Source organism: Tamandua tetradactyla, chromosome 1, assembly GCF_023851605.1.
Source record: "Tamandua tetradactyla isolate mTamTet1 chromosome 1, mTamTet1.pri, whole genome shotgun sequence".
Lineage (NCBI taxonomy): Eukaryota > Metazoa > Chordata > Mammalia > Pilosa > Myrmecophagidae > Tamandua > Tamandua tetradactyla.
In genome coordinates this window covers 27,088,425-27,115,542 of record NC_135327.1, presented here as the reverse complement: position 1 = coordinate 27,115,542, position 27,118 = coordinate 27,088,425, and the positions used below count along the sequence as shown (strand labels likewise).

Sequence of the window (27,118 nt, the reverse complement as noted above, 5' to 3'; positions counted from 1 at the left end):
TGTTACTTACAGTCGTCCAAGTCATCCCGCAAGTCCACAAAGTACAAGGGGATCTCTGAAAACCAAGAGACACAAGGAATTACCAGGCGGACACGGCAGGCGGGGACGGGGGCGGGCGGGCGGGGAACTCCCCGGACCCCGCGGGGGATCCCGGCTGGGAAGGGGGAGGTGGCCGTCAGGGTAGCCCCAGCCCCACTTACCCGCCATCTTGGGATGGGCCTGGAGGCGGGGCCGGAGCTCTAAAGACCCGGCCTGCGGTCTAGGGGGCGGGGCCACGCGGCCCCGCCCCCCGGCTCGCGCTTCTCTGGGAGCCTTTCCGCTCCGGCCCGGCCCCCTCCCTCGCGGCGAAGGTGGCTGCCGAGGTGGGCGGGGAGGTCAGGTGACCCGGCCGGCGTCTCAAGATGGCGGCGGCAGCAGCGCCTCGGAGGCCGTGGCACGGTTCTGGCTGCTGAAGCGGGTGCCGCGCGGCTGGCGGCGGACGGGCTGCGCCAAGGACCGACGAACAGCGGCCGCCGCCTCTGCGCGCCCCGCAGCCGGGGCTGGGCCCTGCGGCTGCGGCGGCTCCGGGGGATGCTCGTGCTGGGCCCGGTCTCTCTCTTCTCAACTTAGGGCGGCGGCCGGCCCGCGCCCCCGGCTCCCGGGCCATGGCTCTGAGGGAGCTCAAAGTGTGTCTACTGGGGGTGAGTGGCGGTGGGCCCGGCCGGGAGGGCCACGCGAGGCCGGGCAGGCCGGGGACCCAGGCATACCCGCCGTCCCCATGTCCCGTCCAACCCTGCCCCCAAGCCTGGGTCCGGGACACCACCTACCCGCCCCACTGACCCTCTCTCCTTCTGTAGGGCCTCTCTACTCACCTTGCTGCCACCTCCTGTAGATCCTCGAGGGACCATCCCCCTTTTCCCTTCTTGGAGCCCATGGAGAGGTTCTAAAGTTCTTGAACCCTGACTCTTCTCGCCTCTACAAAGTGTGAAGAGCCCTCTCTGCCTCTTCACTGCATCTCGGCTCTTAAATTATTTCCGACTACCAACTTCTCGAGATGCTAGTTGGGAGTTAGCCTGGTCCTCCAAAGTAAAAGCAATAACAGGCCTTTAGGTTTTACAAGCATCGTTGGCCTCCTTTCCCGCGTGTTTGCTGTTTTTGAACTTCTGAAATGCCCCTGACATTTCTTGCAGTTACTTTGCAAAGATGTGGTAATGGGAGAAGAGTTTGGAGGGAGCTGAATCTAAGAAACTATGTTGTCAAGAAACCCTGCTTTGAAGTTTCACCTACAATCTTGCTTTGGGACAGCTTTGCCATATCAAAGCTTTTTTTTTTTTTTTTTTGCGTTTATGCTCTCTTTCCTAAATTGCTGCCTTAAAAATTGAAAATGAGTCCAATAATTAGTCTACCCTGCTCCCAAATACAGTGGGGTTGGGACTTTGATCAGAGATCATTCAGAAGTATTTCTAGAGTTCATAGTTTGCTTATGCTTGTTAAGAAGCAAGTGGGTTTGTCACTTAACACCAGGCAGAAACTGTTTCTTTCAGAAGTTCCTAATGTCACTTAAAAACTGCAAAACCCCTCTCCTATAAAACATTTTGAAATCTCCTCTAATTACTCAACTAAGTTTTTTGTGAAAACCCCCATTCTGTCCCTTAATTTCTAAGATTTACATATTTAGGATGCTTTTTCTAAAGTCCTGAATTTATACCACAAGGCTAGTTTTCAGTGTCTGCAAACAGGTAAACTTTCATACTGGACCATCTCATTCTCTTTCAGGATACAGGTGTGGGTAAATCGAGTATTGTATGGCGATTTGTAGAAGACAGTTTTGATCCCAACATCAACCCAACGATAGGGTAAGAGATTAAGTTTATTTACTGTACTTCCAAAACTGCTTTGAAAGTTATTCCAAATAAAAAGGTGGTACAGGTGTGTTCATTGCCGTTTTATACACTCATTGAATTTTGCCATGCTGATTCCCACCTTCACGGGAAGGACTTGAAAGAATACAGAGAGGTTGGTGTATTTTGAGTAAGTTAGCTTTTTGACTTCTGAGGAGTAAAAACTTTGAACTGAAAATATGAATCAGAGTTTCACTTATTAGAAAATACATAGAACCTACATTCTGTAAATATCAACAGCCTTGATAAGACAGGAAAACAGGTTTTGATACTATTTTTTCTGACATGTCAACTAAAAGATTGTCAGATGGTTTTAGTCTTTCCTAAAAAGAAATAGAATGGGGTCCAAAATGTTCTCATACATTCCAGCCCTGGTAGTAGTAATGAATTAATAAATTAATGTTGAAATGTAAGTTTTTTTTCACATCCTGTTTCTTTGGATAAACAAAATTGGATATAGATTTTTGACTCTGAGAAAACTTTTCGGAGTGTTTAAGTAGTGTGTACTAAGGCACAATACTAATACCTTCTTTATATAAGAAGTTGTATTTCATAGGTTTTAATGATGTATTATTCTTATAAAACTAAATGGCTGTTATATCTTTATTGTTGAACCTCCAATCAAATGCCTTCTTCCACTTAAAGAATAATTTTGTATTATCCATCAATAGGGTAAAGTATGCCTTTGTGCTCTCTGCAGATCATTCTCTCCATAATAGAGAAATAAAAAACAGATTACATTTGATATTCTACAAAGGAGATGGCCATAAAGGTGTGCCCTGAAAAATTACCAGCTCCTGGTATTAGTTTATGTGCTCAGTATTTTTGGTTTCCGCTTTGTTAAACTCTTGGTTTCTTACACATTTGAAGGCAAGGGCTGAACTCCACCACTGTTTCAGAAATTTAAATGCCTTTTGATATCCTTCAAGAAAGAAATGAGTATGTCCACATGTTTCAGGCATGACTTCATCCTCTGGGCCTGCCTTTTACTACGTGCATGGGAAAGTAACGCGACAGGAAGTAGCAGCAAGTAGTGCTGGTGACTCAGTGAATGACACACTTACCCAACCAGCACCTCATTTAGATGTACTTTCTCAAGTGAGGAGGGAAGTAGTGTATATCCTGCCAGATGCTTGTTGTTCTTAAGCCTCCTGATTATACTGAGTCCTGCTCTCTGATAATTTGGGCTCACATCTTACAGGAAAGAAGATACAGTGTTTTCCATTCATTTCCCTCCCCCTAACTTTCCTTGTTTCTCTTTCCTCTGACTTGGAAGGCAACTTCCTTCTTCATGAGCAACCCACACAACACAAACACCTGAGCTCTGAAGCTCCTGCCCCCACCCCTAGCTCTTTGTCCATTATCTCCTTTCTTACCCTAACTGTGCTTTCTTGTCAGTGCCTGCGCACGTGCTCATGACCACTCCATTGAAATAGTACAACTCCCTAATACTTAGTCTCAATTTGTAGGCCTCTTGAAAGAGAAGCTACTATCTCAACTTTGTTCCTCAATTCTATGTCATCTCAGTTCTACCCCTACCACTCCACTGGTCTCTGCTGCTTCACCATCTGCCCTGTCAACACTCCACCCACCACTTCCCTACCCCCACCACTCTACCAGACTGCGTTCCCATCTAATTGTCAAATCCAATGTCATTTTTTTAGCATTGTTCATTCATATACACTTACAACCTGCCAGGTGCTAGAATTGGGAACTAGTGATTTAAACCACAAATCAGCAATCTATCACCCTTTGGTCCCTTTGGACCTCTCTGTCAGTTTTTGTAAATAAAGTTCTCTTGAAACACAGGCCCATTCATTTGCATATTGTCTCTGGCTGCTTTCACACTACAACAGCAAAGTTGAGTTGTGACAGAAGCCCTGTGATCCGAAAATATTTACTATTTTACCCTTTTCAAAAAAAGTTTGCTGACTCCTGATTTAGACAAGCTCAGTTTCTGCCCTCATTGACCTTACCTACAAAGAAAATGAAACATATTCTATAACTTATTTATAGGAAATGATTTGATTGACCATTTTGTGGGCTACAAAAGAGAACTGTGGAGTGTAGTGAGAGCATAGAACAGAGGCCTGACTTAGGCTGGGGGAAATTGGTGAAGATTGGAAGCCTTAACATTTAAATATTTGAAAGATGAGTAGATTATACTTGAATACAAAGTTTACTTAGAAAAAAAATTTTTAAGAGCAGGAGGTAACTATAGTTGGTGATGGTGAACAGGCAGTGAGAAGAGAGCTGGTACAGGCATAGGGGCCAGCAGGAACCGTGAACGGGAGGAGCCAACATAAGACAGGTATAGCCGAAGACTGAGGGCAAGAGTGTGGGTGGTGGGCAAGGCAGATGGTGAAGCATAGAGACTAGGCCACATGGATCTGGAGACTAGGGAACATTCCCACGTCACTTACAAGGGGCACAGCCATGCCTTCCTGGAATGAAGCTCCTACATCTTCCTCACACTACACCTGTGCCCATTCTCCGCTTCTGTTCTCTCCTGGCCTCTCTTCCTTCTGCTTATCCCATAGATGTTGCACTTCCCCTCGACTGTATCCTGGCTCCCCACATTTCCCCCTTTTGCTCTCATTCCCTCCCACTTCTCAACTTCCTCTGTGTAATGCCAACTTCTAATTCTTCAGCCTTTCTTCTTGGGTCCAGGCCCATAGTTCCAACCCGTGATTTTGACCTAACCCTCTGAGCACAATATCTATCCCTCCCCTAACCTTAAATCCCTCATTCCTTACATGTTATGTTCTTCCCTTATGGCCTAACTGTGTGTGGAGTGGAGAAAAAAGAACCTGGCCCTGCACAGCCACACTGCCTGAGCTTAAATCCAGGCCTTGACCATGTACTAACTGAAATAACTTCCAGGCAAGTGTCTTAGCCACTTTGGTGAGGGTCAGGAGTTCATAGTCATGTCTACTTCATAGGGTTCTTGGAGAGTTCACAGACTCTACACATGGAAATTGCTAGCAAGTAGACAGTTGATGTTGCAGTTGGTAGTTTTCTTGTAATCAGATATTGAAGCTCTTCCTACTCTCCACACCCTCAGGTCCCACTCTCATATCCCACTGTACATGTCTCAGTCTCATAACTGATGTTCCTGCCACTCCTCTCTGCCACTTTCAGTCAGTTCTCATTGCAACTGTGCAGGCTTCTTAAAAGACAAGTCTGATTACCTTGCCCAGGACCATGGCAGAAAAGACCTTGGCCTGTCTGTACCCAGCCTTATATCTCATCCACTTCATCCATTCTCTAATTGCTCACTTCTGTCTCCCACCCCACGATAAGTCATACCATTTCCACAGCTGTGTGCTTTGCATATGCTGTTCCTTCAGGGGGGAGCAGGGGAGAGGATCTCTTCCTTGGCCCCTGGGTAAATTTCCATTCAATCACAACACCCAAGAATGGTTAGCTTCTCTAAAAGTTCTGAACCTACCCCGAACTCAGCCACAAGCAGCCATAGACACCTAGGCCTCTATATGTTTGTTTCTGAACTTAGGAACTTCCCCTCAGAGGCTTGGACCTCTGCTCCTCTGTCCATAAACTCTACTGTGAACAAAAGAACCACCATTTACTCAGTTGGTCAAACCAGAAACCTAGGCATCCTTCGAAAATATGCCTCCTGACTTACCTGTCTACTCCTCTCCTCACCCCTGCCATCCACCTCCCCAAGCAACCAGTGAATCACTTGCACCTCTTCAGGCCACCTCCTAAATGACCCTCCATCCCTGTTGCTGTTAATGTGAATCCTAGGACTGCATCTTCCCTTGTGATGAAAACATGAATTGGCATCACACCAGCCCACAGCTCTACCACTCACTCGCTGTTTAACCCTTGGCAGTTTAATCTCTGAGTCTTATTTCCTCATCAGCAAAATAAAAATAACAATGAGACTGACTTCATGTTGTTAAAAGAATTCTGGAGAGAATCCATTTAATGTGACTCCAGTGCCTGGGACAGTGGGGCTCAATAGTTGGTCGCATTAAATGGAGAATCCATTTAATGTGACTCCAGTGCCTGGGACAGTGGGGCTCAATAGTTGGTCGCTGTGTTTCTACTCCAGTGCCTGGGACAGTGGGGCTCAATAGTTGTTTCTTTTAAAAATATTTAAACCTTGAAAAAATACTTTTAAATTAATTTTATCGGAGTAAGATGTATTTGGGCTTTTTCAAACATCAAATAGTATTCCAGGTCTTATAAGTTAAGTATAGCAATCCCCTCGCCCTCTCTGTCTCTTATTCCCTAGAGGCAACCACTGTTGCAGTGGCATTTAGCTGTTATTTTCCATCTTTTGTCCAGACCTTTTTATAACAAACTTATTTGCTAATTCTTGATTGTTCCTCTCTATTATTGTAAACATTATCTGCTGACTTCTTTCTTTGGAAGGTGGGAATACAGCCTACTTCCCCTGCCTTCTTCTGCACATTTGCTCTCCTTCCATCTTTCCATTAAAATTGCATCATTGAGAGTCATTATAGCTTAATGTACAGAATGCACGCTCTCAAGCTAGGCTGCCTACCTTCACATCCCAGTTCTAGGACATGGTTGCTTTGTGGCCTTGAGCAAATTATTTAACCTCATTATGAATAAATTAGCTTATTTGGGAATATTAGTCTCATTTAAATCATGGAGTTGTTTTGAAAATTGAGTTAAACCATGTGAAAATCACTTAAAATGGTGCTTGGCATATGATAAGCATGCATGATTTCTTAGCGGTTGTTATTTTTTAATAAACTTCTAACACTGTAGATGGCTAGTTTTTTTGAACTTTATACAAATGGAATTAGTGCATCTCATTTTGTGTCATCTTTTTTCATTCATTGTGAGATTCATCTGTATTGTTTCATGTAGCAATAGTTTATTGATTTCATCACTGTAGGTTTATTCATTTTCATCGCTGAGTAGTAAGTATCCCATTGGATGAATATGCCACAATTTATTTATCCATTCTTCTGCTGAATTTTTTAGTTGCTTCCAGTTTGGAGCTATTACCAATAATTCTGCTCTGAACATTCTTGTACCCATATGAATGCATGCATGTATATATATATATATATATATATATATATATATATATATATATATATGACAATGAAATTGCTAGATCAGAGGAAATATATATCTTTAACTCTGGTAGATAACTTTCAGCTCTGGTAGATTGCAACAACTAACACTCCTACCAGTAGGATATTAGAGTTCCAGTTACTTCATATCCTCTACAACATTTGGTATTATCAGTCTTTAATTTTAGCCATTTTGTAGGGTATATGATCATATCTCATTTTGGTTTTTATTTCCATTTTCCTGATAACTAAAGTTGACATTTTTTTATATGTCTATTGGCCATTTGGGTTTCTCTTTAGTCAAGTACCTGTTTCAGAATCTTACTTATTTTCATTGGGCTGTCAGTCTTCTTATTGATTTTATGGGCATTCTTTATATATTCTGGATACTAGTCATTTGTTGTTTCTGTGTATTGCAGCTATTTTCTTCCACTCTGTGACTAGCCTTTTTGCTCTCTAAATATTTCTTTTAATAAACAGAAATTCTTATTTTAATGTAGTCCATTTGAGCCTTCTTTTCCTTTATAGTTAGTGCTTTTTATGTTCTTTTTAAGAAACTGACCTACCAAGGTCATGGAAATATTCCCTTGTTATCCTGTAGAAACTTTGGTTTACTTTTCAGATTTAAATATAAAATTCACTGGAATTGATTTGTGGGTGAGGTGTGAGATAGAGATTATTGGTTTGTTATTTTAAGTGTTTTTATTTCAACAGAAGTAGCCAATAGTCCTGATTGTAATTATTTTAAAGACTATCCCTAACCCATTGCTCTATACTGAGCCATTATAAATAGACCATCCATATTTATAAGATTCTTTATAGGTTATTTATAAGGCTATTTATAGATTAATTGTTCTGATTTTATTTCATTGTATTGAGGTACAATTTATATGCAATAAAATGTGCCCATTTTAACTGTACTTTTTCATGAATTTTGACAAATTGTCGCATCCATAAAAACCACCACAGCAGTCAAGATACAGAACATTTCGATCTTTCTGAAAGGTTCCGTTCTGCCTCATTCCATTTAATCATGTCCCCATCCCTGGCTCCAGGTAACCACTGATAAGCTTTCGGTCACCACAGATTATATTTGCTCTAACAGAGTTTCTTATAAATGATACTACCAGTTGTGTACTTTTTTGTATCCAGAAAGTGCTTTTCTGTGATTCACCTGTGTCATTGCACATGCCAGTAGTTCATTTCTTTTTATTTCTAAATAGTATTTTATTGTATGGAATATATCTTAATTTGTTTATTTCTTCACCATTTGATGAATTTAAGTTTTTCGCTTTTGCTATTATGAATAAAACTTTGATAAGCATTCACATATGTGTCTTTGTGTGAATGTGTAGTTTCTTTTGGATATAGACCTAGGAGTGGATTTTCTTAGTCATATAAGTGTTTTTTTTTTAATTTTATTAAAAATTCTCAAACTATTTTCCAAAAGAGTTTGCCGTTCTATGTTCCTTCAAGCAGTGTATGAAAATTACAGTTGCTTCACATCCTTGTCAACACTTTGTATTGTCAGTCTACTTAATTTTAGCCATTCTATTGGGCATATCGTTTATATATCACTAGTTTCAGTGAGTAATGATGTTGAGCAACTTGTCATGTGCTTTTTTGCTATTTGTATCTGTTCTTATAGGTAAATAGGTAAAGTTTCTATTCAAATCTTTTGTCAATTTATTAATCAAGTTCTTATCATTTCTCTCAGTCTACAGCTTTTTGTTTCTTTGTTTTTTGTTTTTAATTTTTATCCATATTTTTTAACACATCTGTCCATACCCTGGATAAAAGGAGCATCAGACACAAGGTTTTCACAATCATACAGTCACATTGTAAAAACTGTATCATATAATCGTCTTCAAAAATCAAGGCTACTGGAACACAGCGCAACAGTTTCAGGTACTTCCCTTCAGCCACACCAGTAAACCAGACGCTAAAAAGGGATAGCTAAATAATGCATAAGAATAACCTCCAGGATAACCTCTCAACTCTGTATGAAAATGTCTCAGCCACTAAGGCTTTATTTTGTCTCATTTATCTCTTCCCTCTTTTGGTCAAGAAGGCTTTCTCAACCCCATGATACCTGGATCCCAGCACATCCCTGGGAGTCAGGTCCTACATTGCCAGGGAGATTTACACCCTGAGGAGTCATGTCCCATGTAGGGAGAAGGGGAGTAAGTTCACCTGCCAAACTGACTTAGAGAGAGGCCATATCTGAGCAACGAAAGAGGTTCTCTGGGGGTACCTCTAAGACATAATTATAAATAGGAATGGCTTATCCTTTGTAGGAATAAGTTTCACAGGGTCAAACCCCAAGATTGAGGGCTCAGCCTATTGATTTGGTTGTCCCTACTGCTTGCGAGAATATCAGAAATTCTCCAAATGGGGAAGTTGAGTATATCCTCCTTTCTCCTCAGTCCCCCAAGGGGACTTTGCAAATACTTCTTTATTCACTGCTGAAATTACTTGGGAATATATATCAGGGCATCACACTAACCTGGACAAACCAATGAGTTCTCACATCCTATTCCAGATTCCAGGTACTTACAATGTTCAACTAAACTGACCAGACGGGTTAAATTAGGTAATGTACTACGTAAAATATAAATTTTGCACCAAATAAACATCTCTCTCTTTCATCTCATACAGAAGTTAAAGTTTTAAAATATGGATAACATCCTTTACCCTATTCTGATCTATCTTAGTCCTAATCCAGATCAGCTTCATTCATATCTCTAGTCAAAATCTGATCCCTTTTTAAACTTTTTAAACAGTTCCTTTATGGGGTAGTGCTGACTTTCATAGTGTCAGAGCTCTAACTCTGAGTCTCAGGTGTCACATAAATACCTGAAGTTTTGGGGAACAACCAGGTTATATGCAAACAGCTCAGCATCTCAGAATTTAGAAGTAACAGTTATAACTCCATAATAGATGTGACTGCTTTAAGTGCTTACAATCTAAGACCCTTTACAATAGGCCCCAAGCTGACAAACCATTCTCTCGACTTCAATTCACCAAGTTTTTATAGTTAGTCCATATGTGTAAAGCAAGATAATATTTGTCTTTTTGTTTCTGACGTTTCATTCAACGTACAGTCTTTAAAGTTCATTCTCCTGGTTGCGTGCCTCACAGCTTCATTCATTTCTGTGGTGACTCTGTAGTCCATTGTATGTATACACCATAGTTCCCTGTCCATTCCTCAATTGTTGCACCTTAGGCCATCTCCATCGATTGTGAACACTGCTGCCATAAACACCAGTGTGCAAATGTCCATTCATGTCCCCACACTCAGTTCTTCCAGGTATATACTGAGCAACAGGGTTGCCAGATCATATGGTAACCCCATCCCTAGCCTCCTGTGAAACCACCACACTGCCCCTCCAAGGGGCTGCACCTCTCAGTTTCCCTACTGACAGTGAATAGGTACATCTCTAACTTCACATTTTCTTTAACACTTGTTTCTCTCTGTTCATTTTTCAAGTTTTTATTCACACGTCATACAATCTAACCTAAGTAAATAGACATGCCTTCACCACCATAATCTATTTGAAGACATTTCCTTTTCTTCCACAAAGAAACCATACATCTCCGCATGCCCCTCTGCCTGTTTGACATTTAGTTTTGCCTTTGTTACGTTCAGTCGAATATTACAACCTTATTGTTGACTATAGACCCTAGCTTGCATTGATTGTACTTTTTCCTGTGTATCTTCCATTTTCAATACCTTGCAATACTGACATTGATTTATTCTCTCTCATGCAAAAGCATTTTTGTATTTATACATTTAGTCACCATCATTGTCCACTCTAGGCATTCTTAAGTTATACCTTCTCAGTCTTTATCCTCTATCTTTCCTTCTGATTTCATACGTGCCCCCAGCCCTTTTCCCTCAATCATACTCCCATTTAGCTTCATTCAGTATACTTATATTATTGTGCTACAATCAGATAGTATTGTACTATCCATTTCTGAATTTTTACAATCAGTCCTTTTGTACAATGTATATTCCTTCAGCACTAAATGTCCAATTTCTACCCTATTTCTATCTTCTGATAACCTGTGTTCTTAGTTTCAACTCTTGAAGTTCACTCATTAATGATAGTTCATATCATATAGGTTTTGTCCTTTTGTTTCTGGCTAATTTCACTCAACGTAATGTTCTCAAGGTTCATCCATATTGTTACATGCTTCATGACTTTATTCTGTCTTACAACTACATAATATTCCATCATGTATATACCACGGCTTATTTAGCCACTTGTCCATTGATGGACATTTTGGCTGTTTCCATCTCTTTGCAGTGGTGAATACTGCTGCTATAAACATCGGTATGCAAATGTCTGTTTGTGTCCTTATCTTCAGTTCCTCTGAATATATACCTAGTAATGGGATTGCTGGATCATATGGCAGTTCTATGCTTAGCTTCCCGAGGTACAGCCAAACTGCCTTCCAGAGTGGTTGTACCGTTTTATGTACCCACCAACAGTGGATAAGTGTGCCTCTTTCTCCACATCCTCTCCAGCATTTGTCATCATTTTTCATTTTCTTAACAGTGCCATTTGAAAAGCAAAGGTTTTTAATTTTTATGAAGTCTAACTTATCAATTCTTTTTAAGGTTCATGTTTTTTGTCTTATCCACCCAAGGTCACAATGATTTCATCCTATGTGTTCTCCTAGAATTTGTACAGCTTTATAAAATTTTATGTTTTGGGCTCTATGATCCATTTCTATTTTTGAGTATAATGTGAGATAAGAATCGACGTTCATTTTTCCCCTATGTCAATGCAATCACTCCAGCAACATTTATTGAAAAGACATTCCTTTCCCCATTAAATTGTCTTGGCGCCTTTGTCAAAATCAATTGATATATATGTGTGGATTTATTTTTGGATTCCTCAATCTGTTCCATTGATCATATTGTCTATCTTTAGTCCAGTATAATGCTGTCTTGATTGCAGTAGATTTATAGAAAGTCTTGAAATCAGTTAGTGCAAGTCATCCAGTTGTATTCTTTTTCAGATTTCTTTTGCCTGTTCTGGATCCTTTGCATTTCTCTATAGGTTTTAGAATTACATTGTCCAACTCCTCAAAGAAGCCGGCTGAGCTTTTGATTTGTAATATATTGAACCTATAGATCTATTTTGGGAGAATTGACCCCCTAACATTATCGAGTATTCTGACCTTTGAACTTTATAAATTTCATCTTGCATTACTTTAGATATTCTTTGATTTCTGTCAGCAAAGGTTTTTGGTTTTCATTCTACAGAACTTGCTTGTAATTTTACTAAATTTATTCCAAAGTATCTGATGGGTTTTGATGTTGTAAATTGTATTTTTTATTTAAATATTCAATTATTTGTTATTAGTCATACACATGAAGTTGATAATTTTTACACAATGAGCTTGTGTCCTGTGACTTTGTTCAATTCAAGTAGTTCTGATGGCTTTTTTGTAGATTCCTTGAAATTTTCTTTTGTGCACAATCATGTCATTTGCAAATAGACAATTTACTCTTCCCTTTCCAATCTATATGCATTTACTTGCCTTATTGAACAAGCTTGGACCTCTGATACATGTTGGGAGGTAGTGACATCAGACATCTTTGCCTTATTCCCAGTCCTGTGGTTAGAGCATTCCGTCTTTCCCATTAATGAAGGCTAGTTCTAAGTTCTTCACAGATGTCCTCTCTCAGATCGGGAATGTGCCTTTCTATTCCTAAATTGATGAGATTTTTTTATCAAGAATTATGTTGAATTTTGTCAAGCAGTTTTTTACATTTTTTGAGATATTCTTACATTTTTTCCTTTCAGCCTGTTTAAATGGTGAATTACCATGATTGATACTAAAATATTATACCTAGCTTGAGTTCCTAGGAAAAATTTCACTTTATATTATATACATTTTTGTGTGTGTGTGCATTAATGAATTTGATTTACTTAAATTTTGTAAGGATTTTTGCCTCCATGTTCGTAAGAAATATTGATCTGAAGTTTTCTTTTCTGTAATATCTTTGTCTAGTTTTGCTGTCAGGGTAGTGCTGGTCTCATAAAATGAATTGGAAAGTCAGTTTCTTTCACAGTTGTAAGATTATTCATATTTCGGTTTTCTATTTCTTGTATGAGTTTTGGTATGTTGTGTTGTTTTTAAGCGATTTTGACTCTTTCATATACATTTTCAAATGTATTGGCATAAAGATGTTAAGATCCTATATCAATATCCCGTTTTTCATTTCTGATACTAGTTATACTAGCTTTGCCTTTGATTGACTATGATATGCTTATTCTTTGTTCCATTAGTTTCTAGTCCTGCCTTTATTATTTCCACCCTTCCATCTTTGGGTTCAATATGCTGTTCTTTTCCTGACTTCTTGAGACAGATGATTATGTCACTTATTTCCAGTCTTTTTTTTTATATTTTAAAACCCAAGTCATCACTTTTACTGGAATCAGCAAGTTTTTATATAGCATAGTTTCATTATCATACAGTTTAAAATATTTTCTAATTTCTATTATAATTTCATCTTTGTTCCAAGTGTCACTTAGATGTGTATGTGGGAAATTTTCTTGTTATTTTGTTGTTGTTGTTAACTTTTGGCATTAATTTTATTGAGGTAAGAAAACATATTTTATGTTTCCTTGAAATCTGATACAGTTTACTGTGTGGCTCAACATATGGTCAAGCTTGGTAGATGTTCAATATGTATTTGAAAAGATTGTGTACTCTTCAACTGTGAAGTTTCTGTGTTCTATATTTGGTATTTTAGGTCAAGTTTATTAATCAAGTTTTCAATCTTTCTATTATCCTTGCTGAGCTTTTGGTCTGTCTGAATCTATCAGTTACCAAGGGAAGCAAGATAAACTCTCCCATTATAATTTGTATTTATCTTTCTTTTCAGTCCATTTTGACTTCTTTCTTTTGCAATTATCTTAGGTATCTACAAACTTAGAATTTTATATCTTATTAATAAATCAAACCTTATAACGTTTTGAAATGTACTCATTATCTCTGGGAATGATTTTGCCTTAAAATCTAATTTGTCTGTTATCAATAAAACAAGGCTAATACCTTTGGTCACTATTTATAAGTTGTATCTTTTTCCCATCCTTTTGTTTTTTAACCTTTCTGTATCTTTATATTTAAGACTAATCTCTTGTAAGATGCTTGTATATTCCTATCCCACCATCTTAATCAAGATCCAGACATTTCCATCACCTCAGAAAGTTCCCTGATGCCCCCTTTTGTGAGTCCTCATTCCTCTTAAGCAACCGCTGTTGTGATTTTGATCACTAGAGATTAATTTGCCTAGTCTTAAATTTCATATAAGTATAATAACAGTATATTCTTTCGTGTCTGATTTCTTCCCCACAAAATAATGTTTTGAAGATCCCACCATGTTATATATATATATATCCTAGTTCTTTTTTCCCCATTGCTGAATAAAATTCTCTTACATGAATGTACCAGTTTATTTGTCCATTCTCTTGGTTGTAGAGATTGCTTGTTTCCAGTTTGGGGCTATTCTGAATAAAACATTCTTTTCTTGTTCTTTTTGTGGATGTGTTTTCATTTCCTTTAGTAAATAATTAGGAGTAGAATTGTTAACTCATAGGGGAAATATATAGCTATAACTATAGATATAGCTGTAGACGTATATCTTAACAGAAAGTTGTCAAACAGTTGTCCTAAGTGATTATGTCATTTTACCCTCCTACTGGCACCGTACAGAGTTCCAGTTGCTGTACACTCTCACCAGTATTTGGTGCTGTAGCATTTAAACTTTGGTCATTTTAGTGTGTATAAAATTACTTGTTGTTGTGCATTTAATTTGCATTTCCCAGATGACTGATAATATTAAGCATCTTTGCACATGCTAATTTGCCGTTCATACGTCTTTTATGAGGTTGCTATTTAAGTCTTTTGCCCATTTTTAATTGCTTTTTTTGTTTTATTTATTTCCTATTGTGGGAATTCTTTATATAGTCTATATATAACTCTTTTGTCAGATATGTGTATTGTGGAAATTTTCTCCCAGTCTGTCTTGCCTTTTCATTTTAAAAACATGAAAATGACATCTTTTGAAGAAGAAGAGTTTTAATTTTACCCAAATCCATTTGATCAGTTTTGTTTTGTATGTTTTTTGGTCCTCTCTAAGAAATCTCTGCTTACTTTAAAGTCTCAAAGATATTCTTTTATGTTTTCTTCCAGAATCTTCATAGTTTTACCTCCATATTTAGATTTTTTTTGATCCATCCCAAATTTTTCTGTATGCTGTGAGGTAGAGATCAAGGTTCGTTCTTTTCCCATTTGTTTATCCAAGTTATGCCAGCATCATTTGTTAAAAGGCTTTCCTTTGCCTATAGAATAACTTTTGTCAGTTATTATATAAGCACGCATACGTTTTTGAACTCACTATTTTGTTCCACTCATCTGTTTCTTCTTTCACCAACACCATACTTCTTGATTGCTGTTGCTTTATAGTAAGTCGCCTAAACAAATACTGGAGAACCTCCAATTTTTTCTTTCTTTATTCTAGATTATTTGCAGTGTTCTAGGTACTTTGCTTTGCCATGTTAATTTTAGATTCATTGTGATGATTTCTACCCAAAAAAGTACACTGGGATTTTGATAGGGATTATGTTGAATCTATAGATCAGTTTGGGGCAGATTGACACGTTAGCCTTCTGATCCATGAACATATCTATCTATCTATCTTTACTTAGGCCTTTTTAAATTTCTCACTGCATTGTTCTGTAATTATCAATGTGGAAGTCTTAAAAAAGTCTCTTGTTAATTTTTTTCCCTAAATATTTAATGTTCTTAGGCTATTTAAATGAAATTATACTTTTTCATTTTTATTAAGTGTTTACTTGAATATAGAAATACCATTGATTTTTGCATATTGATGTTATTACATTAACCTTATTAAGTTCATTTATTAATTCTAGTTGTTATTTTAGATTCCTTAGGATTTTTTATTTATGCAATCATGTTTTCTGAGAACAAAAATAGTTTTACTTTTTCCTTTCCTTTCGTTTTTTTTCCAGTGCCTTACTATACTCACTAGGAGCTCCACTACCATATTGAATAAAATTTCAGTGAGAGCTGAGATCCTTGCCATGTTCACACTCTTAGGGGAAAAGCCTTCAGTATTTTAGTCTTTTTTTTTTTTTGCTATCCCCAATGCTGGGCATCCCCATGGCAGTAGCAAAGCCAAGTATTTTACTCTTAAACATGATATTGGTTGTAGGTTGCCCTTTATTAAGTTAAGGAAGTTTCTTTTTGTTTCTGGTTTGTTGAGAGTGTTTTTTATCAACAGTAGATATTCGAGTGCATGAGTGGTTCAGTGGTAGAATGCTCGCCTTCCATGTGGGACACCCAGGTTCGATTCCTGGACCATGCACCCCCCCCAAAAAAAATTGAACAGTAAATATTAAATTTTTTCTAATGAGTTTATGCATGTGTTGACATGATAATATTGTTTTTCTCCTTTATTCTGTTAATATGGTAAAATTAGGTACTCCTGAGTAACAAATTCTTTGTAGCTTGAAGCAACAAACATTTATTATCTCATATTATCTATAGATCAGGAATTCAAGAGTGACTTAGCTGATATTGTTCTGGCTCAGGGTCTCATGGTATTGAAATAAAGACATCATCCTGGGACGGGGTTATTTGGGGTTTAGCTGAGGCTGAGGGATCCACATCTAAGATGGTGCCCTCACATGGCTGGAGGCAGGAGCCTCAGCTCCACCCTTCTGTGCCTGGTGAGCCTCACATGCAACTACCTTCCTCCAGGAAGTTACTCAAAAAAGAGCAAGGAGAAACCTGCAGTGACTTTGATAACCTACTCTTGCCAGTCACCTGTTTGTGGGTTCTGTTCATTATCAGGGAATTAAGCCCATTCCCAAGTCAAAGAATGGTGAATTAAGCTCCACTCTTCAAGGGAGGAGTACTTTTTTTAAGTGGATATATTTTATAACCACCAAGATTATATTAATTGAATTTTAAATGCTTAACCATCCTTGCTGCATAACTTGTATCTAATCAGCGAGAAGACATCAGACAAAAAAACTGAGAAACATTTTGTAAAATAATTGGCTTTTTTTTAATTGTGAAATACAACATATATACAAAAAAGAAATAAATTTCAAAGTACATTGTAACAAGCAGTTATAGAAAATATTTCAGAGTTTCGTATGTGGTACTGTTCCACATTTTTAGGTTTTTCCTTCTAGCTGCTCCAAGACACTAAAGACTAAAAGAAATATCAATATGATTCACCAGTCATACTCATTTTTTAAAATCCTATCTTTTCTATTATAACTCTGCCTTCTCCTTTGATCATTCTCCCAATCTACTATGCCATTTTAACTTTTTCATGTTGAAAAGGACTGCCAATAATATGGGTAGGGAGATGGACCTAGTTGATGTTCTAGAGAGTCTGACTCCTCTGGATTTCAAGACTTATATGGCCTAGGAACCCATCTGGAGGTTGTAGGTTTCTGGAAAGTAATTGTAGTGCATGGAACTTTTGTAGAATCTCAGAGCCCTAGGTGTTCTTTGGGGTTGGCAGAAATGATTTTGATTGGGGTTTGGCAAACCATGATAAACAGCAATATCTAGCTGAAGTTTGCTCAAGAGAAGCCTCCAGAATAGCCTCTCAGCTCTATTTCAACTCTCTTAGCCACTGATACCTTGTTTTATTACAATTATTTTCCCCTATTTGGTCAGGCAGGCACAATCGATCTCACAGTGCCAGGACCAGGCTCATCCCTAGAATTCATATCCCACGTTGCCAGGGAGACTTTTACCCATGGATATCATGGGTAATGATTTTACTTGCAGAGTTGTGCTGAGAGAGAAAGAGGCAGGCCACATCTGAGCAACAAAAGAGATCCTCTGGAAGTAACTCTCAGGCATAATTATAGGTAGACTTAGCTTCTCTGCTACATAAACAAACATTACGAGAGCAAGCGTCGAGATCAAGGGAACCTTTTGACTTGGGAGTCCCTAATGTCTGAGGCAGTATCAGTGGTGAAGCTTAATAGTTCCGTATTTTTCCTCCTGTCCCTCAAAAGACTTTGCCAGTGCAACCACTGTGGAAGTCAGTTTGGCGGTTCCTCAAAAAACTGAATATAGAATTGCCATACGACCCAGCAATACCATTGCTAGGTATCTACTCAAAGGACTTAAGGGCAAAGACACAAACGGACATTTGCACACCAATGTTTATAGCAGCATTATTTACAATTGCAAAGAGATGGAAACAGCCAAAATGTCCATCAACAGACGAGTGGCTAAACAAACTGTGGTATATACATACGATGGAATATTATGCAGCTTTAAGACAGAATAAACTTATGAAGCATAATAACATGGATGGACCTAGAGAACATTATGCTGAGTGAGACTAGCCAAAAACTAAAGGACAAATACTGTATGGTCCCACTGATGTGAACCAACATTAGAGAATAAACTTGGAATATGTCATTGGTAACAGAGACCATCAGGAGTTAGAAACAGGGTAAGATAATGGGTAATTGGAGCTGAAGGGATACAGACTGTGCAACAGGACTAGATACAAAAACTCAAAAATGGACAGCACAATACTACCTAATTGTAATGTAATTATGTTAAAACACTGAATGAAGCTGCATCTGAGCTATAGTTTTTTTGTTTGTTTTTTTATATATATTTTTTGTATTTTGTATTTTTATTTTTTTCTCTATATTATCATTTTCTTTCTTTTTCTGTTGTCTTGCTATTTCTTTTTCTAAATCGATGCAAATGTACTAAGAAATAATGATCATACATCTATGTGATGATATTAAGAATTACTGATTGCATGTGTAGAATTGAATGATTTCTAAATGTTGTGTTAGTTAATTTTTTTAATTAATAAAAAATAATTTTAAAAAAAGACTTTGCCAATACTTTTTAATTATCTACTCTACATATTCTTGGATGTATACAGTTATTACATTAAGCTATACAGAATTACATGGCCACATTCCCATTCTGGGCTCCCATGTGTTTGGGTTATTTAAATGATCTTTCCAGACAGGTTGAGTTAGATTATGTGGTACAGAAAATTTAGGTTTTGGACAAAATAAACCTCTTTTCCTTTGATCTTATTGGATAGGTGAAGTTCTAATACAGTGTCTGTCTTATCTTTGTATTCTTTGTTCTTATCTTATCTCTAATTGAAGCCTGATCTCTTTTTCCATTTTTTTAATAGTTGTTGTATGTGGCAGTGCTGACTTTCAGACCTGTAGAACATCTACTCTTAGGTTGTCACACGGGTACCCAAAATTCCAAGGAAATACCAGGTTATACATATATAGCATAGCCTCTCAAAATCTAGAAATAGCAATTGCAGCTTTGGACTAAATGTGACTGCTATAAGAGTTTGCACTCTAGACCCAGTTTTCTTATAATTGTTTACTATAAAAGACCATACAATACTTGCTATTTTGCTTCTGGTTTATTTTGTATCACATAGTGACACACACACACTCCCCCCCCAGGTTCATTCACCTTGTTATATGCCTCACATGACTTTGTTCCTTTTGGTAGCCACACAATGTTCCGTCATACATATACACCACAGTTAACCATTCTACTTCTCAGTCAGTGTATCCTTCATCTTCCTCCATCCATTGGGCATCATATGTAATGTCCAAAGTCAACAATCCATGTCTCAAATTATCCTCACTTTAGCTGTATAGTCATCAACACTCTTAATTTTAGACAATGTTCATTGCTCCCAAGAGAAGAATAACCGACAAACACAGCCTTACAAAATAAAAAATCCAAAACTCCCCTTAACTCTTGTCCTTCCCTCCACCCCCTAATTATTTAACCCTGGTATTGGTGTGGTACTATTGATATCCTCCCATTAAACATAGACCATAGCATGCAATAATAGTTTTCCCCCATACCCCAATATCATTTACCCTTTGTACAAGATTCATACCTTTGAAGTAGTTCATACAAGAACTTATTAATATTTGTAATGTTAGTCAGATACATATCTATATATCATGCTCACCTTCAAAACGGCACTATTACTTATAGACCCACGAATGAACTGCCTTCACTGCTGTCCATTTCCTTACATTTAAGTTCAACCTAATTAGGTAACCATTCACCATCTCTAGCTTCTGTGTATCTTTGTCCCCTATATTCTATATTACAAGCCTCTGAGTTTACTTTTACACAAGGTCATAAAGGCAGAATCATTCAGTACCTATCCTTTTGGGTCTAACTTATTTCACTCAGCATTATGTCCTTAAGGTTCACTCATCCATGTTGTCAAATGCTTTAGGACCTCATTTCAACATACTGCTGCATAATATTCCATCATTTGTGTATACCTCATTTTGTTTTACCACTCATCTGTTGATGTGCACCTGGATTGTTTCCAGTTTTTGGCAATTGTGAATAATGCTGCTATGAACATCAGAATGCAAATGTCTGTGTCACTGCTTTCAGCTCTTCTGAATGTAAACCAAGTAGTGGTATTGCCAGGTCATAGGGCATTGGTACTTAATTTTCTAAGAGCTGCCAAACAGTAACTGACCTTTAATCTTTAAAAATCTCAAGGTCTCGAAAGTCAAAGAAAAACTAAGAAGCTGTTTCAAATGGAAGGAGACTAAAGAGACATAGCAGCTAAAAACAATGTTTGGTTTTGCACTGGATTTTTTGCCATGATATTTATTACTGGGGCAAGTGGCAAAACTTGTTTGTATTCTCAGTAATAGATGGTAATGTGCCAGTGTTAATTTGACAGTTTTGATGGTCTTACTCTGTTTCTATAGGAGAATGTTTTTGCTTGTAAAAAAATACACACTAACATCCAGGGGTGAAGAGACATCATTTTAGAAACTATCAAATGGTTTAAGGAAAAAAAAAAAACTGCGTTTATAACTTCTCAACTTATGGAAGAAAAATAAACCCTTTGTAATTAATTTACTTGCATATTTTCTGTAGGTTGGAGATAAAAAAAAAAAGATAATGGCTCTATCACTCTGAAATATTCTTGTTTTTTTTTTCCTAATTGGTTTTAAGTACAAAAAAGTTTTACGTGTTAACTGTTGATGCCCTCTTCACCTCATACAAGCTCCAGCAGCCCATACACCACACCTCACTTTCCCCATGTAGACTCTCCTTACTTTAGTCAGCCTTTGATACCCCACTCTTGGCCCCCATGGTTCCTCATCCTACCACACCCCTGCCCCTGTGAATACATACCTGTTTGGCCCACTTAATGGCAGGTTTTGAATTTAATAATTTTTCAGGGCAGAAAGAAAAGAGGAAGAGCAAAAATAATCCGTTTTTATTTTATGTATGTGTGACCATTTCGATAGCTCTTCATTCTTTCCTTTGGAGTGAAATTTTCATCTGACATCATTTCTCTTCAAACTGAAGAACTTGTTTTAGTATTTCAAGTATTCAGGTCTACTGGAGACAGATTCCCTCCATTTTATATATATCTGACAAATTTATTTCATCCTCACTTTTGGAGGATATTTTTGCTAGATGTAGATTTCTGGTTGATCTTTTTTTCTTCCAGCATTTGAAAGGTATTATATTGTTTTCTGGTCTCTGTCATTTCTGTTGAGTAGCCTATCATCATCCTTATCATTGTCTCCCTGTATATAATGTGTTCTTCAGCTGCTTTTAAGATCTTTTTCTTATCTTTCATTTTCAGCAATTCATTGTAATATTCTAGATATGTAACATACTCTGGGTTCCCTGTACTTCTTTGATCTGCAGCTTTAATAAAATTGGGGACATTTTCAGGCATTATTTCTTTAATTTTTTTTTCTGCCCCGTTCTTTTGCTCTACTTATGGAGTTCCAGTTACACATATATTAGATTGCTAGATATTATCCCACAGGACATTAAGACTCTGTTTTGTTTTGTTTTCATCTTTTTCTCTCTGTTCTTGGTGTCACAAAATCACGATTGATATGTCTTTACACTAAATCCTTTCTTCTGCTCTTGCCATTCTTCTTTAAACACATTTAGTAATTTCTTTTCTTATTTCAGCTATAGTTCTTAATCCTATAATTGCATTTGCTTCTTTTTTATATTTTACATTTCTCTGTTGGAATCCCCATATGTTCACTCAATATAACTTTTCTTTTTAAATCCTGATTATATTTATAAGCTACTTTAAACTCCATGTCTGCTAATTCCAACATTTAGGTCATTTGGGGCTCTGTTGCTATTCACTGTTTTTTCTCTTGACCTGGGTAACATTTATTTGCATACTTTTTTTTTTTGTCTGTCTTAATGGCTTTTTTAAACTACCTTTGATGTGTAATAAAGAACTTAAAATATAAAAATCCTATAAAATTAAATTTTTAAAAATATGGAAATTTTCAAACATATCCATCACTTAGCTTCAGCAACTATTAACATTTTGACAATAGTGTTTTTCTAGGAATCTTTTTATTGTATACTGGATACTACAGATGATAATGTTGTAGAATTTTAGATTCCTTTTATCACCTGCTGAAAAGAGCTGAGTTCCCTTTTAGCAGAAAGTTAAATGACTGACTTATCAACTTGAACTTGTAGAACCTTGGTTTTATACTTTGTTAGGTTGGGTGTGTTGTAGTGTTACCTTTAGCCTTATGGCAAATCCTTAGTCCTAGGACATTGTCTTTTTCCCTAAGGTATAGCCTACCTAGGTATTCACCCAAGGTAGATTCATCAGGTCCCTGTAACTTGGCAGAATTTAAGCTCCTAACTTTTTCTCTCCTGCAGTTGGCAGCAGCTAAAATCTCTGCTCTGCTTTTCTCAGGCTTCCAGCTCTTGCTGTCTGTCGACTCTTTGGAATCGCCCCTGTGTATGTGCAGTTTAGGAGTCTTGTATGGATATGAGAAGAGTATGTACAGATTTATAGCTCTCCTTTGTAGTTCCTCCCCCTACCTCTTTCTACTCACAGTCACAGCCCTGAAGTTCATCCTCTTATTCTTCCCATCAAGAGTACTGGTTTAGTGCTTATGTTCTAGCCACCCGATGCTTCTCAGACTGGTAATGCCCTCAGGAGAAAAGCCTCACAAATGTGTGTGTTCCTTTTTGAGAGTCCCTTCTTCCAAAGGTCTAGTCCCTAATAGTCTCTGCCTGCTTCTGGTCTATCTCCAGGTCCTTGAGGTAGTTCTTTAAATATATTTTACTAGTTCATAGTTGTTCTCTTTGTTAGAGTAATCCATTATAAACTACTCCACCATTACCAGATCACAACTCCTCAACTTTGACTTTTCAGTTGAGTACTTAATTATTTTACTTGTAATAAAATTACTGATAACATTTGTGTTTAAATTTACAATTTTACACTTTGCTTATTTACCCTATTTTTATGTTCTATGTTCTTTTAGTTTGTGTTTACCCTGAAGATTATCTCATGCATCCTTAACTTATAAGGCTAGTATAAATTACTTTTATCACTTTGCAGCAGTGTAAGGATCTTAAATCCAGTTACTCTTCTTCTTGCCTTTTATTCCCTTAAAGTATATACATGTATATACTTTATATATATATATATACATATATATATATATATATATATTTCCAACTGTTGAGAGAACTCGATGGCTAGAAAGGGGTAGGAAATGGTGCAGTTAGCTGGCATCTAGAAGATGATGAAGACATGACATGAGATGGATGATAATTGGACCTCCAAGAAAAGTTCTTGAAGACCGAATGTACAGCCTTAAAATAGAATGTGGACCTGGGTGCAAGGGCAGTTCAGTGGTAGAATTCTCATCTGCCATGCAGGAGATCCCATTTGATTCCCACTCCATGTACTTCTGAAAAAACAAACAAACAAAATAAACAAACAAGAAATATATATATATATATATATATATATATATATATATATTTTTTTTTTTTTCCCCCACAGATAGGCACCAGGAATCAAACCCAGGTCTTTGGCATAGCAGGCAAGAAGTCTGCCTGCTGGGTGGGCCACGGTGGCTCAGCAGGTAAGAGTGCTTACCTGCCATGCCCGAGGACCCAGGTTCGATTCCCGGTGCCTGCCCATGTAAAAAAAAAAAAAAAGAAGTCTGCCTGCTGAGCCACCATGGCCCACCCCCTTAAAGTATATTTTAGTTCTATAATTTAGACCCTATAGGACACTTACGATTGTTTTCATATAGTCAGCATTCTGGAAGATTCCTTCCATGTGTTTACTCTTTCCATTACTTTACATTCCTGCCTGCATTGCTGATCCTCCATCTGAAATTATTTTCCTTCAATCCAAAGAACATCGTTTTGTATTTCCTTTAGTATACTCTGCTATTAACATGATCAGTTTGTCTGTCTAGAAGTCTCTTAATTTCATCTTTTTAAAATTGAGCTTTTTTTACATGCAATAAAATTATTAGGTCAGTGAATTTTTTACCTTGTACCTATTTAAATACCATAAAGATAGAGAACATTTCCATTACTCCAGAAACCAACCTTCCTAGTCATTATTCATCCCCACCTCACTGACTTAACCACCATTCTGACTTCTTTTGCTGTGGATTAGATATAGGTGCTTCTGAATTTCATATAAATATAATCTTACTAAGTTTATTCTTTGGTGCTACCTCCTTTTGTTCAATATACCATTTTGTTTTGGGTTTTTTTGAGATTCATCCATGTTGTTGCATATATCAGGTATTTCTTCCTTTTTAGTGCTGAGTAGTATTCCGTTGTATGAACATACCACGATTTATTTATCTGGTCTTCTATTGATGGACATTTGAGTAGTTTCCAGTCTTGAGATATTATGAATAGAGCTGCTTTGAACATTTGTTTAGTTTTTATGTGTGGATATATGTACTTGTTACTTGGGATATATATACCTAAGGGTGGACTTTCTGGTTAACAGGTGTATTTGTTACATATTACTGTGTAACAAATCTCCCTAAAATTTAGCAACTTAAAACAAAAGTGAAGGTTTATTATATCATGCAGTTTCTTTGGGCCAGGAATTTAGGAACAACTTAGCTGAATGTCCTTACAAAGTGGCAGCTGTCTTCTCTTGTAACAAGTAATTCACAAGAGCCCAAGATGGAAGCCACAGTGTTCTTTATGATCTCACCTAAGAAAAATCTCAGTCATTTTCATAGTATTCCATTCGTTACACAGGACAGTCGTATCCATTGTGAGAGGGGACTACACAAGGACATGAATAACAGGAGAGAGGATCGTGTAGGCCCACCCTGGAAGCTGGCTACCACAAATTTAAGGGCATTTTTTACTTTATAATTAACTGCTAGAGAAGGGACAGAAAAAAGACTGGGAGAATGATTATAAGTGACCTGGAGAGTCTTCTCTACCACATACAGCGGCCTGGCTTGAGAAAGCAGAATAACTGAGATGCAGAGAACTGGAGACTGGCCAACTAGTGCAAATAGCCTAGCATGCCCTTTTCCAGATGAAGGCCTGGAGCTGTCAGGAGTGCATGGACAGGGAGATAGTGACAAGGAAACACCATCGTAGAGTCCCCAACCCTCGTATATACCTGCCCCAGATTGTGGTACCCTGCCCCACGTCCCTTATCCTGCTCCATACCCCTTCTGCAAATACAAAGCTTTAAACCACTGAAGGAAATCAACATCTGCAGTAACCCTATTTAGATATTTACATGCCACATGAACAACAGACGATCACTAACCATTTGAAGATGCAGACAGATACAGTCCAGTCTAATGACCAAATTAAAACACCAGAGGAGACACAAACCTGGGAACAACTAATCAAAGATGTTTGTATAACTTTACCAAATAAAATCAGTGGGATGGCCAATGGCATAAAGGAAATCAAGAAGACACTAGAAGAGCATAAAGAGGAATTTGAAAGAATAAATAGGAAAATAGCAGATATTAAAGATGCTGTAGACCAGATGCTGTAGACCAAATAAAAAATGTGCTTGAGACACACAGGAACAAATTTGAAGAGGCAGAAAAAAGAGTAAGCAAACTAGAAGACAGGACAACTGATTTTGAACACACAAAAGAGCAAATGACAAAAAAGATGGAAGAATTTGAATTGGCTCTCAGGGAAATGGTGGACAAGACAAAGCATACAAATAAGGATCATCGGTGTCCCAGAAGAAGAAGATAAGAGTAATGGGCTAGGAAGATCAGTGGAGGATGTAATGGGGGAAAATTTCCCAACCTTTATAAAAGACATAAATATGAAAATCAAAGAGGTCCAACAAATTCCAAATAGAATAAATCCAAATAGGCCTACCCCAAGACACATACTAATCAGTCTGTCAAATGTTGTAGAGAAGCAGAAAATTCTGAAAGCGGCAAGAGAAAAACAATCAACTACATACAAGGGAAACCATAAAAGAGACTGAGTTCAGACTACTCAACTGGCACTATGGAGGTGAGAAGGCAGTGGTACGATATATTTTAAGATCCTGAAAGAGAAAGACTTCCAGCCAAATTGTCTTTCAAAACTGAGAGAGAGATTAAAATTTTCACAGATAAAGAAATGCTGGGAGAATATGTCAACAAGAAACCAGCTCTATAAGAAATACTAAAGGGAATTCTGCCAGCTGGAAAAAAAAAAAATTCAGGAGAGGGAGGTCTGGAGAAGGACACAGAATTTGAAAGTATCAGTAAGTATAATCGAAAGAATAAAAAGAAAAAGAAGGTAAAGAACATATGGTTCTGACTAATAAAGCCCAAAGGATAAAATGGTAGATTTAAGAAATGCCTTTACAGTAATAACTTTGAATGTTAATGGCTAAACCTACCAATTAAAAGATACAGATTAGGGTGGTGCAACAGTGGCTCAGCCAGCAGAATTCTTGCCTGCCATGCTGGAGGCCTGAGTTTGATTCCTGGTACCTGCCCATGCAGAAAGAAAAAAAAAATGCAGATTGGCAGAATGGATTGAGAGATATAATCCATCTGTATGCTGCTTACAAGAGATTCATCTTAGACGTAAGGATACAAATAGATTGAAAGTGAAAGGATGGAAAAAGATGTTCCATGCAAGCTGTAACCAAAAGAAAGCAGGAGTAGCTATACTAGTATCAGACAAAATAGCATTTAAATGTAAAGTCATCATAAGAGACAAAGAAGTACACTATATATTAATAAAAGTGACAATTCACCAAGAAGGAACAAC

General features: G+C 37.5%; 2 protein-coding genes across 6 annotated transcripts in view; one reads left to right on the top strand and one right to left on the bottom strand.

Moving 5' to 3' along the window:
* LOC143644265 (serine/threonine-protein phosphatase 4 regulatory subunit 1-like) overlaps positions 1–437 on the bottom strand; it is a 121,831-nt gene extending 121,394 nt beyond the window's left edge. For 2 of the 3 annotated variants that reach the window (XM_077113089.1, XM_077113067.1), the window contains exons 1-2: positions 201–437; positions 11–55 (exon numbers count right to left, since the gene is read on the bottom strand). Coding sequence is in view for 1 of the 3 variants with exons in the window: in XM_077113097.1 (XP_076969212.1) it covers positions 11–55; positions 201–207 (52 nt within the window). In the remaining 2 variants the exon portion in view is untranslated. The remainder of the gene's footprint in view (positions 1–10; positions 56–200) is intronic. The other variant, XM_077113097.1, reaches the window with a different exon arrangement.
* RAB22A (RAB22A, member RAS oncogene family) overlaps positions 1–27,118 on the top strand; it is a 94,930-nt gene that overhangs the window by 27,177 nt on the left and 40,635 nt on the right. For 2 of the 3 annotated variants that reach the window (XM_077113118.1, XM_077113109.1), the window contains exon 4: positions 1,756–1,835. In XM_077113118.1, the coding sequence (XP_076969233.1) occupies positions 1,756–1,835 (80 nt within the window). Of the gene's footprint in view, positions 1–545; positions 681–1,755; positions 1,836–27,118 lie in introns of those variants that run through there. The other variant, XM_077113124.1, reaches the window with a different exon arrangement.